At 54.4% G+C, this 17897-nt stretch overlaps 1 protein-coding gene and 1 long non-coding RNA gene across 2 annotated transcripts in view; one reads left to right on the forward strand and one right to left on the reverse strand.

The window, feature by feature from the left end:
• Positions 1-17204, forward strand: part of CCDC12 (coiled-coil domain containing 12) — a 51138-nt gene extending 33934 nt beyond the window's left edge. Inside the window, exons 3-7 of the mRNA XM_038566640.1 lie at positions 13042-13121; positions 14643-14704; positions 14896-14930; positions 15878-15954; positions 16056-17204. Coding sequence (XP_038422568.1) covers positions 13042-13121; positions 14643-14704; positions 14896-14930; positions 15878-15954; positions 16056-16138 — 337 coding nt within the window. The 3' untranslated portion in view covers positions 16139-17204. The remainder of the gene's footprint in view (positions 1-13041; positions 13122-14642; positions 14705-14895; positions 14931-15877; positions 15955-16055) is intronic.
• LOC119864700 lies at positions 12240-17000 on the reverse strand. Its single transcript, XR_005374964.1, has 3 exons — positions 15408-17000; positions 14168-14279; positions 12240-13641 (listed from the first exon to the last, which is right to left on the reverse strand). It is a non-coding gene; the product is annotated as an uncharacterized LOC119864700 (long non-coding RNA).
• Positions 17205-17897: the final 693 nt, after the last annotated feature.

Raw genomic sequence — 17897 nt, forward strand, 5'->3', positions numbered from 1 at the left:
CCATATAGCTTGGGTGCTGCTTTGCATCAAAAATACCTGGGAAACATTTGTACATCCCAGGGGTGGGGCAGGCGGGAGCCATGTGGTTGGTCTTCGTGAGCTGGGGAGAACCTTCATGTCTGCACAGCACTTCCATGGCCAGAGTTGGGGATCCCATGTCCTCCTCCTCCAGCCTTGCGCTAGGGCCACAAGGGTAGCTGGGGAACTGTGCTTGGAATCAGACTTGGTTTCTGAATGGTCCCCTTGGTGTTCCCTGTCCTGAACAGTTTCCTTCAGGCACTGGGCTTGAAGGTACCTGCTCACTCGGGGTAGTGAATCTTGATGTCCTAAGCAAACTTACCTGGGCGGACTGTGCTTTGAGGGGGCACAGCAGGGGACCCTCCCTGGAGAAGGAGCAGGACTTCTTGATGCCACAGCCTTGTCTTGTCTTCACCACGGTGAGTGGAACCTCCCCGGGTGCAGGCCCCTCATCAGAAGCTGATCCCAAACGAAATGGGGCTTTTTCAAATCCATGGGGCATGTGCTTGTATGACTTGGCAGTTTACAGAGTGGGTTCACATGGTCTTCACGGGCAGCCCTGTGTGGTTCTTGCCACCTCGCTTTTTATCAGCAATGCGAACAGCTCTGTGCTGAGAGGTATAGGTGATGCTCAGTGGTGGTGCTGGGACCCTTACCACCCTAGTGGCAGGCTCTGTGCTTTCTGGTTGGGCCTGGCCCCCTCCACTGGCACCTCTAGGGGCCCTCACTAGTGACAGAGATGAAGGCCAGGTCACTGCTCTTTTGCTGAGTGACCCCACTTGTGTGATTTGGGGGTGGATACCTGCATAGTTTCCCCAGTTCTGTGGGACACTGTGTACCTGCTGAGGGAACGTTTTGATTTTCTTCTGGTTTATTCTTACTTGGGGTCTCGGCCTTGAGTCCTGATTTCTGGGCTGTCTTCGTTTTGCTGGGAGGTCCCTGCTCTCATCCGCTTTCTCCTTGATGAGAAAGAGAAGGGTCATTGGTTAGCAGGTGGCTAGGTTGGGCAGTTGAATCCTTACTTGTTGAAGTGTGTGATTGAATCTCAAACAAGGTGTTGATGGAGGAAAGAGCAGGCTTCAGAATTGAAAACAGTCAGGGCAAGAGCATTTATATCAAATGAAGAAGCCCACATGATGATAGAGGTGTTATTCACTCAACAAGTCCTGACTTGGCTGGTTGGCTGGTTTGCCCAGGGCATCACTCCTGGTCTGGGAGGTGACGGTGGACCAAACACAGCTCCTGCCCTCATGGAGCTGACACTGTCTACAGGGCGACAGACTGAACAGAAAAGCAAGTGTGTGGGAGGAGGTCAAGGGCAGTGAAGTGGAAGCTACAGAAATGTGAACAGCACATGGAGATCAGCTGCTGGGAAAGCCCGGGGAAGCTGGGAGGATTAGGGAAGGCTTCAGCCGGCTACAACACTGGATTTCTTAAATAAAAAGGGAGGAGGGGGAGGAGGAACAAACCTGTCTCAGAATCAGCAATGTTACTTTTGTTGACTCTGGAGGAAGGGATTACAAGTGTTGTGTTGTGTTCTCTGAATTTTTCTGTGTGCCTGAGGGATTTCATAACAGAAACCGTGTGAAAAAGAAGGGTATATAAAGCTCCAGGTTCCTACTCGCGAGCTCTGGATAAGAGTCCCCATTCCCCCTGCATTCACCTTCTGGGTTTTTGTTTTTGTTTTTTAAGATTTTATTTATTCATGAGAGACCCAGAGAGGCAGAGACACAGGCAGAGGGAGAAGCAGGCTGCCTGCAGGGAGGGAGCCTGTGGGACTCAATCTTGGGACCCAGGATCACCTCCTGAGCCGAAGGCAGATGCTCAACCATTGAGCCACCCAGGCATCCCTACATTCTGGAGCTTAACGAGTCATTTGTGGTGAAGCTCGAGAACCCCTCTGAAATCCCCTGCTGAGCCCACTGGGCTGAGCAAGGGCAGGGGGCCCCCTGTTCTTTGCTCCTAGCAGCCCAGGGATGAAACATGAGGGACACTGCATTGGGGTTCTGCTTCAGCTCAGCCCGTTCTTCCACTTTTCTCTGAGTCCACCTCCTCTGAGGCAGGACAGTTCTACCTTGCTCATCATGAGCTTGGCTTCTGTGTGGCCATCCCTCTGCTATCAGTCACTGCCGTGGTTGTCAGGATGCCTGGCCTTAGCTGGGAGTGGAATTGTGCCCCCCAGGAAAAGTAGTCTCCCCTAACTTGAACAGCCGTAGAGCAAAGGCTTTGCCTGGGTTCTTCAGGAAGGCAGAGCCTCAGTCCCTGTTCCAAGTGGCCAGACCCTTGTGGGTTTAACCCCACACTGCAGGGTCTAGGGCTTGGTTATGGGCTTGCCAGAAAGAGCACAAGGCAGCAGAATCTGTGTCTGTGTGAGGAAAGAGGGGACCTTTCTCCTCATCTGTATCCCAGATCTTGAAAGGGACTCCCAGAAGGATGCTTATGTCTTGGGAGCTGGCTCCATGGAGCCCCTAGCCACAGCCCCTGCCATGACCCCCTTTGCCAGTAGGGATAAAGAGACAGCCTTCCAGCTCCCCTGAGGTGAGGGGTGGCTAGGGATGACCACTGAGGCCAGTGACCAGTGGGCATCTTGGCTTCCTTGGCTCCTGGGAGGTAAGTACAGTCTGCTTCAGTCCAGGTCAACCCACACTGAGCCCAGATGCCAGGTGGGTACCTGTGTGGGCACCTGCCCTTCTGAAGTGTCCTGAGAGGATTGCAGGACCCACTTGGGGCAGCCTTCAGCCAAGAGCAGCAGATAAGACCTCAGGGAGAACATTCCTCTTGAGTTGGGTCTGAAATCTCAATGGGTAGGATTTGGGCAGAGAAGGCTCAGAGGTGTGAAGCAGCTGCATGGTGAGAAGGTCTGTGTGTGTGAGGGTGACATCTTGTTGGGGAGGCATGGACAGACACCCTCTGACCCACGGCTTAGAAACCCCAGCCCGGGCTCCGTACAAGTGACCAGAGCGGGGAGGGAGATGTCATGCAGCGGCCCCACAGGCACTGCACGGGCTTGTGGAGGTAGCCTGGGTGTTCTGTTGGTGTTCATTAGTTCATCGTCAGGCACTTTGGTTTACATGGCCAGGACTGAACAGAAATAAGAAACGTCGTGACGGTTCCTTGTGCAGCAGGGCCCAACATTGTAGGGAGCTAGGCACATGGAGAGAGCTGGGGACCTGGAAGCAGCTCGGGCCGAGAGACCAGTCCTACTGGTTACCAGCCTCCTGGCCCTGGCAAGCCTCGTTCCTCGGGGAGCCTCACCTGAGTAGCTTCAACTGAAAGATGGGGAGAAGAACAGCACTTGCTTCCCTGAGGAGCACAGCAAATACCACCACTTTTTACTGGGCTCATGCTGGGCTCTGTGCAGAAAGGAGAAGCTTTTAAGCCCTCCTGAGAGAGCTGAAGGACTCCAGACAGACGTGGAGAAGGCGGAACTTTCACGCAGGCTGTGCTAACTTGCAGATAGGGCAGTTGTTGGGGAGACAGCAACATGTCTCATCAGTGGATGAGGAAAGGAGTGAGTACATGCAGCCAGGGAAGGAATCATTAGGTCCTTTGTGGAGCCTCCCGTCCTTGGTACAGGTCATCTTCAGCGAGACAGTTGGGTGGCATCGTTTTGCAGATGCAGCTTGGGGCCAGGGCATGTGGCTGAGGAGATGGGCAAACCCAGCAGAATGGGAGGCAGGCCCCCCAGGGCCTCGCCCCCTCGCCAGCCGTGCTGGAGAATTCTCCAGCTTCCTCTCTGCCTCTGCTCCTGCCCATTTGCCTAAGAACCCTTTTCAGAATCTTGTCTGTTCTGGTTCCTTTGGCCTTTCTTATAAACTTTAGTTGGCTTATTAATATCTATAAAAAAGCTTGCCAGGATTTTGATTGGAATTGCATGAAATCTGTAGATCAAAATTCCTTAAAATCTGTACTGCTCTCCCCAGGATAAATCCTACCCTGTCCCCAGACAACCACATCCCCATTGGGGTGGGGACTCGGTCCCTTGAGGGTGGCCCAGCCCAAGCCAGGGTCTGTGGGAAGTAGAGAGGTGTTTGCATTCCCAAAAGGGCCCTTCATGTCCTCTGGGCTGGATCTGTCCTCTTCCAGTCAGCCCTTCCTGTAGCTAACTCTGAGGGGCACCCATGACTCATCTCTCACACAGTCCCTTGCTGACCCCCTCCATAAGACACAATCTTGTGGTCCTGGAACCCTGGCCCCCAGAAAGGGGCATTTCTGTCAGCTGCTTCTGTTTTTTTAAGCCCTCAGTCACTTTCTCCTGATGGCAGTCAGCTAATACATGTGCCATGGAAGGGTGTCTAGGGTAGGGCCTGTGGCTGACAGTCACGGCCACCATGCCAGGTGGGAGGAGAGGGGAGGAGTTGCACACCCTGTCAGGCATGGGGCAGGGGAGCGTGTCTTGTTAAGTGCCTCAACAAGCAAGCCTCAAACCCTCAGCCCCCACAGCTACCACCTCCCTTCGGCTTTGGATTAAGGTGTGTACCCAGCTGGAGCAGTCACCATTCAGGGACAGTGGCTCACCCTGTAATGGGTGCCACATACTGTTGTCCAAGAAACTGGGCCACCAGCCCTCCTCTCTGGGTTGGAAAACCAGTTCTCCAACTCCATGTGAAGAGACGTCCCACCCCAGCTGAGGCCCAGCCCATGCCTGGCCTGGTGCCCAAACCCTAGTGGCTGGCAAATGCCAAGCCCTCTCTCGTCTGTGAGTTGGGTCCCCAGGACGGTGTCCGTGTACCAGCACACTCGCAGATCCATGACATCAGCTTGGTTCAGCAGTCACCATTCCACCCTAGTGGTGACTACCAGTGTAGCTAGCTCTCACTCAGTGCTCCTGAGTACGCTCCAGGCCCGGGGCTGACACAGTTGGGTGAATGTGGGTGGCCATAGCTGTTGATCTGTCTTGGTGGGGCTCCCATGTGGATCTCACCCCCAGCCAGCTCTGGTGCTTCTGACTTCCCCTTTTTTTAAGGCAGAGGCATGACTGCCTTTCTGTTCTAGATTTCTAAAGCCCCTTCATCCTCTAACACCTGTAACCCACTGTGGTATGAGGGGCTCAGGGAGGGTTCTGAGGGCTGGGAAGCGGGGAGGGAGGAGGAGTTTCAAGAATGGCGCTGTAGGCCAGACACCACAGTGGGAAGATGAGGGGATGCCCAGCATGATTTTTTCCTCCGGGAACACCGAGGGCCCAGAGCGCTGGCTGATCCACCTGCAGCCCTGGGCAGGCCTCCGGGCATGCTGTCAGATAGCCTTCACTCTTCCACATGTCGGCAGGTCCCTAAGGTGCTTAGTGAGGTGGCCCGGGGTCTACCTCAAGGCCAGAGACCCGGGTTTGGATTCTGCCCCTGGCTTTTCCCTCACTCCGAGACCTTGGGCACATGCGTGAATTTCTCAGGACTGTGTCATTTTCTGCATTGGGAAAATGTCAGTAACCACCTTACCTTGAAGGGTAGTCCTGAGAGGCAGGGTATGGAGGGTGTCCCTAGCGGGAAGGAAACATTGTCCCATTCGTCTCAGCCTGTACTTTAGGAAGAGGGAGGTGGCGGGGCCGGGGGAGGGCAGGACATCAGGTCCAGAGGATGCAGGAGCTCCCACCCCTTTCCCTGAAGCCCTCGGAGGAGGTGTTTGCCAGGGGTCACTTGGGAGGCTCTGTCCACGCGGTGTGGCCCTGTCCAGCACGTGGTCAGTTCTTATGCCACATCCTCTCTGTTTGTCAGTAGGACAGGAGGCCTGGGGTGGTTTGGCAGGGTGGAATTAGAGCTGGCTAGACAGGAGGGGAGGAAGTTTGCCCTACATCTGTACCCTGTCTCTATAGTGTGGCCAGGGTTACCCTTTAGGGGGACAGCTAAAGTACAGCGACTTCTGTCTGTGAGTGGGAAAGCTGCTGGCCTCTTTAAAAGCTTCATTTGCTCTTAAGCCAGCCATCAAGTATCCGGATTGAAAGTGTTGAGCAACCACTGACAAAAACATCACCAGAGCCTGTGTCCTGTCTGTGTTTCATACTGATCTCGTGCTTTACTTGTAGAGAGATTTCCAGGTGTTCTGATTGCGCTGTCCTGAACTGGACCATCCCCCCCACTCCCATCTTGGCAGTTGTCTAGAAGGGTGCTTGCAGCCTCTCTGGGGGACTCTGCCAGAAGTGTCTGCCCCAGGGCTGTTACAGATTATGCTACCAGAAACATTTCAGTGTGGAACATTTTGTTTTGTTTGACCCTGTTTTGTTATTATTTCTTTGGTATAATTTCCCCAGAGCAGGCTTATCAGGTCATGGGGTTTGAATGCTCTAATCTGCCTTGAAAGAAGTGACGACCAGCCTCTGGAGCACTTGTGCACACCATTTGGATAGTTGCCTGTCACCTTGTTTTCACGAGCCCCCTGGGTCTGGCCTCTGGCAGCAACAAACAAGGCCTTGTTTATGTTGGAGACATGGGGGTGAGTGTGTGTGTGCAGAGCCTGAAGCACACAATGTTGTTAAGGGGGGGTTGTGTGTCCCAGGAAGAGCCCCGTGTCTCCGTACCCTGGATGTGCAAACTGAAAGCCGTCTATGGTCAGAGCTGCTGTCTCCAGCCGGTGCTTGACCTCCAGGACCTCATAGGCCTGTGCTGGGCTTGGCTTTCTCTGTGCTCCATTACTGGCAGAGAGCTTCAGACAGTCCTCTCTCCGGTCCTGGAGGAACCTTGCTGGCAGGAGGGACAGAGGTAGTTGGGTGGGGTGGGCCTGCCCTGGCCAAGCCTCTTTCCAGGGGCCTAGGGCAGGGCCGAGAGAGAGGGGCTTATGTCCCTGAGGGTAAGGCTGACAGCGCAGGTGAGGGCACAGCAGGCCAGGGCTAGGAAGCCTCTGTGAGCAGCAGGGTTTCTCTGAGGCCTGTTCACCAGTGAAGGGGTTGGACCAGATCATCTGGACACTTCTTTCACTTGGACATTCTAGAACTTTATTTCTGGGTAGAGTTTCATATTTTACAGAGAATATCAACTTTCTCCTTCCCCTGCCCCCGAGTGGCACATGTGGAAGGTGGGAAGACAGTTTTGGGTGATTTCCCAGTGGTCTCCCTGGCAGCTCACGCCTGGGAGTCCCTGCAAGCTGCCCTTGAGGGAGACCTCACAGCAGCCACTGAACCTGCTCAGGCACTTGCTAGGTCTCCTCAGAGACCTGAGGGTGGGAAGTGGAGGACAGAAGATAGAAAAAATCGTTCCTGCAGTTTCAGGAGTCTCAGGATGTGAACCAGGACATCACTCTGCTGCTTTGCTACAGAGACAACAGAAGGCACTTAGGAGTTGGCTGCCCTGACCCGGCCACATTCCTGCCTTCTGTGAATCTTCTAGGCACAAATTCTTTGCTTCCGGTATTGTGTTCCTGAGCATTAAAAAGCCGAGAGAGCCCCAGGCTGCCCATCACACACCCTCTGTGAACTCCTCTACTGAGCTGGAGGCAGGTGTCTGCTGGTAGCTAAGTACTGGGGCTGGGACTCTAGGAGCTTATAGGATGGGGTGTGCAGGACAGCCATGAAGGGGCCACATGCGTGGGGTCTGAGGGCTGCTGGGTAGAGGGGCACGTAGGACAAAGAGGGAACACGGGAGAGGAGCAGTCAGCCATGTCTTGGGGGTGGGTGGCGATCTTTGGGCTGCCCACAGTACCATCTTGTTGAGCTCACTCTTGAAGCCTAAGGGGCAAGAAAGTGGGTAGCAGACAGGGCTGGCAGTGACCCCGGGGATACTTTATTGGAAAGCAGGCTGTGGGGACTAATAAGGAATGAGACCAGCACTAAGTCTTGTTAAGAGACTTAGTCTTGTTTAGGGGACTCTAGGGGTCCTGAATCAGAGAGGGTAAAGGTGAGGGTACACAGGTAACCTCTGTGTCTGCCCATGCTCCATGGGAGAGATAGCAGGCTCAGCTTAGACGATGGCTGCCCACATGGAGGGGACTGGGGGTGGCCCAGGGCATTTGCACCTGCTTGGCTTAGTCAGTAGAGCCTCCAACTCTCAATCTTGGAGTCATGAGTTCAAGCCCCACATTGCACATGGAGGCTATTTAAAAAAAAAAAAAGTAACACCATACGATTTCTTGTGCAGCCAGGACCTCAGAACATTTTCGCACCATTCACTCCTCCTGTCTTCTGTGCCATTGACAGATGCTGCATTTTCTTTTCTTTTTACTTACTTACTCATTTGCTTATTTATTTAAAGTTGGCTCCCTGCCTAGCATGAAGCCCAACATGGGGCTTGATCTCATGACCCTGAGATCAAGACCTAAGCTGAGGTCAAGAGTCAGACACTTAACTGAGTCACCCAGGCACCCCTGCTGCTGCATTTTAAATCCCAGAAGTCGTTATGATTGTTTTGTACAGTCAGTATTCTTTCAGGTTTCCCTGCATATTAACTCTTTCTGATGCGCTTCGTTCCTTCTTGCAATTCAGTGCTCCTCTCAGGTCATTTTCCTTCTGTCAAAAGTACTCCCTTTAATATTTCTGAAAGTACAGATTTCCTGATAACCAATTTTGCCAACTTTTCTTCTTCTGACCAAGTTTTTCTTTGAAGGCTAATTTTTTTTTTAAAGATTTATTTGAGAGACAGAGAGAGCGTGAGCAAGGGATGAAGGGGTGGCCAGAAGAAGAGGGGAGAGAGAATCCCAAGCGGGCTTCCCACTGAGCGCAAAGCCTAATGCAGGGATCAGTCCTACAATCCTGAGATCATGACACGAGCTGAAATCAAGCATCTGACCCTTAACCAGCTGAGCCAGCCAGGCACCCCTCTTTGTTTTTGTTAAGATTTTATTTATTTATTCATGAGATGCACATAGAAAGAGGCAGAGACATAGGCAGAGGAAGAAGCAGGCTCCCCGTGGAGAGCCTGATGCGGGACTTGATCCCAGGACCCCAGGATCACAACCTGTGCCAAAGGCAGACACTCAACCACAAAGCCACCCAGGCGTCCCTCTTTGAAGGCTGTTTTATCTAGATTTATCATTCTGGTGTGGCATTCTAACTACTGTTGGCATTACCTATAAATCTTATCCATTACCCATTGTCTTACGGTTTCCATGATTTGTGTGGAGAAGTCAGCTGTCCATTGTACGTATTCCTTTGATGGTCAGGTGTCTAATTTAAGAATTTCTTTTTGTCCTTGGTGTTTAGTAGTGTGTAAATGATTTGCCTCATCTTTGGAGTTGCTAGTGTTTCTTTAGTTTGCATATGGCTTGATGTTTTCTACTTATTTTGTGACGTTTTGTTATTATCTCTTTAAATACTGCTTCTGGGACTCTCATTACCTGGATCTTTCTGCCACGTCCCATGGGTCTTTCACGTTCTTGTTTGTATTTCCTGACTGCTGCTCCTCTCTGCCTCTGTCTGGATGTTTTCTGACTTACCTTGCAGTTCACTAATCTCCCTTTAGCTGTTCTAAACTGCTGTTGAATCCATTTATTGAGCTCTTAACTTCAGTTATATTTTCAGTTGTAGAATTTCCATTGGATTAATTTTTACCACTTCAGATTCTCTGCTGAAGTTCTCCCATCATGTGAGATACCTTCCTGAACTTTTATTAATTTCAGTTATTTTATTTTAATGTCTGCATTTCCTTTGAGGGTCTTTCTGTCACCTTTATTTTTTTCTCATAGCTTTAGTTGAATCCTGGCTATTGTGTATGAAGAGTCCTAGGGATAATTTGAGGTTCTGAATCATTTATTTTCCTCGAGAGAAAATGTATTCCAGGGGCACCCGGGTGACTCAGTTGGTTAAGCATCTGCCTTTGGCTTGGGTTGTGATCTCAGAGTCCTGGGATCGAACCCCACATGGGGGTCCCTGCTCAGCCCACTCATGTTCTCTCTTGCTTGCTCTCTCTGTCTCTCAAATCAATGAATAAAATCGAAAGAAAGAGAGAGAGAGAGAGGGAGGGAGGGAGGGACGGAGGGAAGAAAAAAAAAAACAAAAGGTAAAGGCAAGCAATTATGCTGCAGGTGCCCTGACCCACCCTCTCAGGACTGATGAAGAGCCTTCCTTCCTTGCACTGATGCAAACTTTTTTTTTTTTTTAATTTTTTTATTTATTTATGATAGTCACAGAGAGAGAGAGAGAGAGAGAGAGGCAGAGACATAGGCAGAGGGAGAAGCAGGCTCCATGCACCGGGAGCCCGACGTGGGATTCGATCCGGGGTCTCCAGGATCGCGCCCTGGGCCAAAGGCAGGCACTAAACCGCTGCGCCACCCAGGGATCCCTGATGCAAACTTTTTGTCTCTTCAGCCCCATGAGATGGCAGGAAGCTCTGCTTGGGGTCTCAGCTTTTCAGCTCTGCTTGTAAATAGATGCTTTAGGGGAGAAGAGGCGCCCAGTGTCAGGCTCACTTACCTGTCACAGTTTCCCTCTTTCTGTGATCGTGGCCCCTCAGATCCCCATCACCTGGGACTTCTCCAAGGGTAACAAATAGATTTTTAGAAAGATACCTGTTGTCAGGTTTTTGAAGTTGTTTGCAGAAGCAGAGAGTTAAACCTTGGTCCTGTGTTGGAAAGGCCAGATCCCCGAACAGAACCCAGTGCCCTCCATGACCCATCCCAGAGACTCTTGCCTTTTAGCCAGCTTAATTGGACATTTGTGATAGGCAGCCTCTTCAGTAGGTCTCACAGAGAGCATCTGGGAGGACTTGGACCTATCTTAACAGTGCTGGGCATACCATCCTTGGTTACAGATGTGGAAACTGAGACCCGGAATGGGACAGTCCACAGTGACTAGGACCCAGGTATTCTTTTTTTTTTTTTTTAAGATTTTATTTATTTATTCATGAGAGAGAGAGAGAGAGGCAGAGACATAGGCAGAGGGAGAGGCAGGCCCCATGCAGGGAGCCTGATGCAGGAGTTGATCCCAGGGCTCCAGGATCATGCCCTGGGTCGAAGGCAGGCACCAAACCGTTGAGCCACCCAGGGATCCCTGGACACAGGTGTTCTTGACCACTGGACCAGTCTCAGCTCCAGGGGGTGCAGGGGATACTGGGCGACATGGCAGCTACAGGGGATGGGGGTGCTCTGTGGCCAGCCCCTGGCCAGTGCTGCTGTTTCCTGTTGTGCTGGCCTCTCCCTGTCCCCCTGCCAAGCCCTCCCTGTTCCAGTGTCTGTCTTCTGAAGCCTTGGCAGCGTGGGGGCTGGGGGGGCATGGGTACTGTTGCTATTGCTGAGAGCCCCAAGTACAGCTCCCAGCGGCCTCCCCTCTCTCCTGCTGATGTCTCACAAAACCCTGGAGCTGGTTTCTGAGAGTGATAGAGGTTTTTTTTTCTCACTAATCCCTGCAGTTTTGTGCCCACACCCAGTTTCTCTTCCGCTTCCCCCCCCCCCCCCGCCGCCCCCCCACCCTGTCATAAACGAAAGTCAGTGCACCAAATCACGTGCTGCTTCTCTCCCAGTGCCTCAGCGGTGTTCACCAGCATCAGAGGGTAGAGGACAGAGTGGGTATCCCTGCTCCTTAGTGGGCAGCAGGCTTCCTGCACACAGGCCCTGCTGGCACTGCCCTCTGGCCTCGGGGCCCTGGCAGAGAAGGGGGCTGGTGGAACTGGTACATTAGGGGACCGATTGGCATCAGAAAGCTCTCTAGTTCACACCAGTGTCTCTTGCTAGGTGTGTGGCCACAGACACCCCTGCCTCAGCTCTAGACAGACTCCTGCCCCAGGGGCTGGGGACTACAGCAGTGTTCTTGCCTGACAGACAGAGGGTCAGTAGGTGACAGACTGTGGGAGCCCTCGTGCTGGGACAGTGTTCCCTCTCCTGGAGGCTCAGGACCTCTGAGGGGCCAGCAGTACCCGAGGGGTTCAGAAGAGGTAGTGAAGAAGGAGGACCCACATCCCAGCTCCCCGACTGGTGTGTCAGGCCACTTCTGCTTCCCCGAGGCCGAAATGGCCTGTCCCACGGTCTCTGTCTTGCTTTTATTCAGCAGCAGCGCTCAGGAACTGTCATTGCCACCCCGAGCAGTTAGCCAGGGCCCCTCCTCCTGCAGCAAGCCTCTGGTGGGGAGCGGCCCGGGGTTAAGGAGGTACTGAGCAATGAGACCCCACACGTGGTGCGGCCAGCCCTACCCAGGAGATGCGACTTCCCTTTCATGGGCCAGGCCCACTGTGTGATCCTGGTCTCCTGTGGCTCCTGTCCCTTCACAGAGCACTTGGGGTCTAGCCGGTGGCATTTTATTTTTTTTTTATTTTTTTATTTTTTTAATTTATTTATGATAGTCACACAGAGAGAGAGAGAGGCAGAGACACAGGCAGAGGGAGAAGCAGGCTCCATGCACCGGGAGCCTGATGTGGGATTCGATCCAGGGTCTCCAGGATCGCGCCCTGGGCCAAAGGCAGGCGCCAAACCGCTGCGCCACCCAGGGATCCCGCCAGTGGCATTTTAAAGACCTCTTGCCACCGTGAGGCTGGGCCGTTCTCCTGGCTGTCCCCGTGACCTGGCTTTTCCAGCCTTGCACAGTGTTGTCCCCATGCTTCTCTCTTGCCAGCTGCTCATGCACACCCTTACCACCAAGAGTTGAGGTCTGTACCGGTGGCTCCAGGCCACCAAGGCTCTGAGAAAGAGGCCAGACCTAGAGAACCAACATGTGACCACCGGTGTCTCCGTGGGGAGAAACTCAGCCCAGGAGCTCTGACCCTGACTCCAGGTCAGGTGCTGCAGCCACTGCCATGGGACCTGAGGACAGGGGTGCGGTCTCTCTGACCCTCAGTTACCCTCACTGTCAGATGGAGCTCCTCCAGGAGAGACAGCCAGTGAGTGCTCCCCAGGCCCCCCTGGTCCCAGCTCTGGGTGAGAGCCCTCAGTGCAAGCAAACCTTGGCAGAGCAGCCTGCGTGGGGCTGAGGCTTGGAGTGGGGGGCCTGTCCCGGTGGTCCTTCTGTTCCTGTGCTTTCCCTCTTCGCCAGGCTGTCTCCAGAGAGAATGGAGGAAAGTCGAGAAGGCACACACTAGCTTATGTGGCTTCATTGCAGTCTGACCTGCAGATGTATGGGGTGAACACGATGGCCATACACTCCACTCCATCTCTGCTTGTTATTTGCTTTCATAGGGAACTCAGGCTGCGGAACTATGTCCCAGAGGATGAGGACCTGAAGAGGAGGAGGGTGCCACAGGCCAAACCAGTTGCGGGTAGGTGGACTGCTTTTCTCCACCTCTGCTCTGAGGCACCATCAGATGCCTCCACCTTGGCAAGTGTCGCCCTCTCTCAGAGAATATCTGGCAGTGCCAGGGCTGGAAGCTGGGCCCTTGGGACCCTCTAGCACCGCCTCACGACCATGCAGAAGTAATCAGGGTTGAGTGATGGCAGAGAGGTGGTCAGGGCACCCGAGGGTCTTCCAGGGATCTGCAAGCAAAGAAGCCACATCCCCTGGGAGGACCTCTCTGGACTGAGAAGTGGAAGTGGCCCCGGGGCCTTGGGACAGCGGGGGACAAGGGGGAGGGTGGGAGGGTGGAGATGGTGCTGTGGGCACTTGGAGGTCACAGCGAGACCCTGAAGAAGGCCGACCATTCAGGTGCACGCTGCCGGCCCAGGCACAGAGGGTCGGAGAGGTGTTCCTGCCGGTGGGGCGGGGGCCTGGGCCTGGGGCTGCCCATCTCCCGTGGTGTGGGGAACAGCACAGCAGCCAGGAGCTTCTGGAGATGCTCCACACTGGAGAGGCAGAGTACTTCTTATCACATAGTTCCTGGTCCTGTTTTTATCCCTCATTTTTGTTGTTATCAATTTTTAATTAGACAAATAAATGAATAATGAATGATTTATCTTGCAAATGTAAAGTGTTGCCCATTCAGCCACACCCACCCATTCAGCCACACCCGTCTGCTTCCCCACATTCTTTTCACTGAAATTCACGCACTTCCTAGGTGATTTGCTTCATGGTTTGGGCCACACTGGGGTGGGGACAGAGGGCAGGACAGGGAGATGGGGTGGGGAGTGGTCCCATGGTGCAGGGTCAGCACCTGTGGCTGAAGGCAGGTGAGGCAACACATGGCAGCAGTGACAGGGTGTGGAGGGAGCCCCTGGAGCCCAGATTTGTTGATATCTGGCCCTACAGGGGCAGGCCCTCCCAGTCTCCCACCTAGAGGCCCTGTGCACTGTCAGCCGCTGGGCATAGCTGAGAGGTGCGTGAGGTAGGCCTCCCTGGGGTGGCTGTTGCCCTGGTCCTGGGAGCACATACCTGAGTGGGATGGGAAGAAAAGCCAGTCCAGGATCCAGGGGACATCCTCCAAGCCTAGGAACCCCTGTAGATTAGGGGAAAGCCAGTCCTCTTGGTTCTTCACAAAGCCATGCTGTGGATGGATATACCCCGGTGGTTCCCTCCTTTCCCAGCAGGGTAGATAGCCAGGGAGCACCAGCCGCGCCTCCTGGCTGCAGGTCTGCGCTCTGCGGACTCCTAGCAGCTGCCCCCCCAGAGGCCCTTCCTTTACCCCATGATTGCTTTCATCCCAGGAAACCCAAGGCCTCCCTCCAGGGCCATCTTTGCAGAGTCTTCACCTCTGGAAGTTGGGGGCTCTGGGGGAGGGGCCAAGAAAGCCCAAGGTCTCTGCGGGGTCCTGCCTGCACCCTCTAGGGCTTCCTGGGGCACCAGGGTGTGCTTCAGGTGGAGTGGTGGCTCCTTACTGACAGGCCTGTTGTTGTCTTGCACCCTCTAGTGGAAGAGAAGGTGAAGGAGCAGCTGGAGGCCGCCAAGCCAGAGCCCATCATTGAGGAAGTGGTGAGAGCCCTGAGTGCAGGGGTGGGGACTCCTTGGGCCCTCCTCTCCTCCCCTAGCTGCTCTCCTCCCTCCACTTCTCTCTTCCATCTCCCCGCTCTCTCCCCTCCCCTCCCTCCCTTTTTTCCACTTGCTACCTCTGTGTGCTGGAGCTGGGCCCCTCCCATCCTCTCATGTGTCTCCCTCTTCCCCAGGACCTGGCCAACCTCGCGCCCCGGAAGCCTGACTGGTGAGTGCTCCAGGCAGGACAGTCCTCCCAGTAGGGAGATGGACAGTGTGGACACATAGCTACATGACATAATTCCTATGCTCCTGACGGAACATAAAGGAAGAGTGTGAGGGAAGGCTTTAGGGGTGACACCCGGGGGATGGGAGGGACTCAGGGAGAAGAGGAGCAGCAGTCCCCACCAGAAGTCCCTTCTGCTAGGGCAAGGATCTGCCCCACCTCAGAGAGCTGTGTTTGAGCAAGGCCAGACTTGGCCCTCTAGGAGCCAGGATGGAGGCAAGATGATGGGACGGGCAGACAGATTTCTGTCCCGGTTCTGCCACCAACTGGCCTGTGCTGCTTTGGCCTCAGTTTCCTCTTCTGTGATGTGGGGCTACTCCTCCTTCCCCAGTACCCCTGTGCCCAGGCTGAGGGCTGTGTGGCCTGGAGTTTGTGTTCTGCTTGACCTCAGGCCAGAGGCACAGGCCATGTCCCTCTTACCTGCGATCCTGTGGCAAGTACAGCACCGCCAAAGGTGTTCTCATTTGTGGAAACAAAAGCCTGGGGCATGTGTCCTAGGAATCCCTGAGTCGGGAGAGTAGGCCTTCTGGAAGCTCCTGGTGGTGAGGGTGAGCATGTGGCTGGAGGAGGAGCAGAACCCACCGTGAGCCAGGGAAAGTCACTCCCTGATGGTGCCTGAGGGGACCAGACCAAGAGAGCAGCCCTCTGCCACACCTTGACCCAGGCCTGTGTTTGGTGGGTCTGTGGCACCAGTCGGGGCAGGCGGGCTGATGCTGGGTCTTGTAGGATGCAGGAAGGGAGAGAGGAACACCCTGGCCTCCTCCCCGGGGTGGTCTCCTGAGGCCCCTGAATGTGGTTCCTAATGGCAGAGGGGCTCAGGGAGGGGAGGATCCCAAGGCCACACCCAGCCAACCTTCACCTTCTGGCTTCCTTGCACCTGCCTGCTCCAGGGACCTCAAGAGAGACGTAGCCAAGAAGCTGGAGAAGCTAGAGAAGCGGACCCAGAGGGCCATCGCTGAACTGATCCGTAAGTGCGGGGCCTGGCAAGGCAGGATCCCTGCCCTGGGTGGGGAGCAGGTGGCCCAAACAAGGGCCCCTCCCCACTCCTTCTGTCTGCCACCCACCCAGGTGAGAGGCTGAAAGGCCAGGAGGACAGCCTGGCCTCTGCAGTGGACGCTACCACCGAGCAAGAGGCCTGTGACTCTGACTGAAGCCCACCATATCTCCTCCCCGTGTCAGGCCTGTCCTGTGGGCAGCCCCGGACTGAGGTGGGGCTGGGCTTGCTCTTAGCTCCAGTTTGGCTCCAGGGCCACACATGGCCCTTGCCGTGGGGTGAGGCAGCTCCTTGTCTTCTAAGTGGTCCCCGCCGCCCCGAGGGGCAGAGCCAGCGGCAGCCCAACGGGCTTGCTGTGTCTCTACCTAAGTATGTATTTTGAACTTTCTTTTCTCTCTAGAAATAGAAGCAAGCAGACCCATGTGTGTGGCAGAACCTATTAGACATTTCTGGGTCCTTGGGGCGCTGTGGGTCGGGCCCTGAGGTGGAGCCACAAAGGCCCAGACCTGACCTTGTGAGTGCAGGTCCTTGTCCAGTCAGATGATCGTGTCAAAACCTGTGGGTGCCAGAGAGACAGGGTCAGAGAGCCTTCTGTAAGCCCTCCCACGGGCCCAGACCTCCCAGGAGTCTCTGGTCAGCCTGAGAGGCTCCCGCCCTGTCCTCTAGGGATCCCCTCAGAGTGTGGAGAGGACAGGGAGAGGCTGGGTATGCGGAGGGGATGCACTATGCCTCGGCAGTCCGTCCCAGGCTGCTTCAGACCAGGGCCCCTGGCACTGTTGCATCTCATCCTGCACAACGCTCAGCAGCCCGACTCCCAGTCAGAGCCAGACCATGGCTTCTCGGGGACAGGGCCCCTGGATTGGGGAGGGGGCTCCTGTATCCTAGGGTAATACAAACTGGGTTCCCAGGGTCCTGGTGTTATGATCACAGACCTCCTCTGTGGAGCTGACTCTTCAGAGTGACTGGCCACAACTCTGACTCCAGGTACCTGAGACCAACTAGAATTTAATCTCCAGAATGATAACACTCTTGAGTTTCCTTCAGCGTTTCCCCTTAAGTCTCCCACCCTGCCCTGTGTCACCCCAGTGCGTCCTTCCCCCTGTGCTGAGTTGGTCTGACTCTGGCCAGCAGCGCCAAGAACTCAGGCCATAGGGCTGGAGCGAGTGCGTATACACTGAGACCAACACGCTATACAATAAAGTAGATGCTTTCAGCTAAATGTATGCAACTACCCTGAGAAGTTAACTTGTACAGAGAGGGAGCAGAAACCTGCAGGCACTACTGAGGGCTGATGTGGTCGGTGGCTGGCCAAGCAGCCAGTAGGACCAGGACTCTGATTCGCACACAAGCAGAGGGTCACATGTGCCCACGGGCAGCAGGGCTGGAGCCAGACTCCCTCTGCATCATGGTGTCTGGAAGTATCTTTCCCTTCCTGGGAATAAAGGATGAGAAGGTGCCTCCCGGCCCCAGGACTGCCTTAGACAGCAGGGTGCTCGTCCGTGGCAGCATAGGACTCGGACATCTGGGGACGGGGCCCAGTGAGGTTCCCACTCCGAACTGGCACTGTGACTAGAATGTGGCCAGCCCCACAGAATGAGAGCCCTTAGAGCTGAGGAAACATTTGCTTCTGCGTTTACAGCTCTGTATGCCTACAGAAAACCGCCGTGCATGGAGAGAAGAAAACAAACACCATCACACTCGATGGGCATGAGTACAAAAATGACAGGATCCGTGAGGAGATCTAGTGCCTTGAGGAGAGGCTACCACCCCACCAGGTGGAAGAATTTATACCTAACAAGCTGACAAACTGACTTCCTAACATGCTTCCTCTAAAATGAGCATTTGTTATATCACCAGAGAGAGAAAAGAGGCACTGAACCCACTAACTCAGGAACAGGGACTAGGTATGAGGACAA

The sequence above is a fragment of the Canis lupus genome, chromosome 20, assembly GCF_011100685.1.
Source record: "Canis lupus familiaris isolate Mischka breed German Shepherd chromosome 20, alternate assembly UU_Cfam_GSD_1.0, whole genome shotgun sequence".
In the NCBI taxonomy this organism is placed as follows: domain Eukaryota; kingdom Metazoa; phylum Chordata; class Mammalia; order Carnivora; family Canidae; genus Canis; species Canis lupus.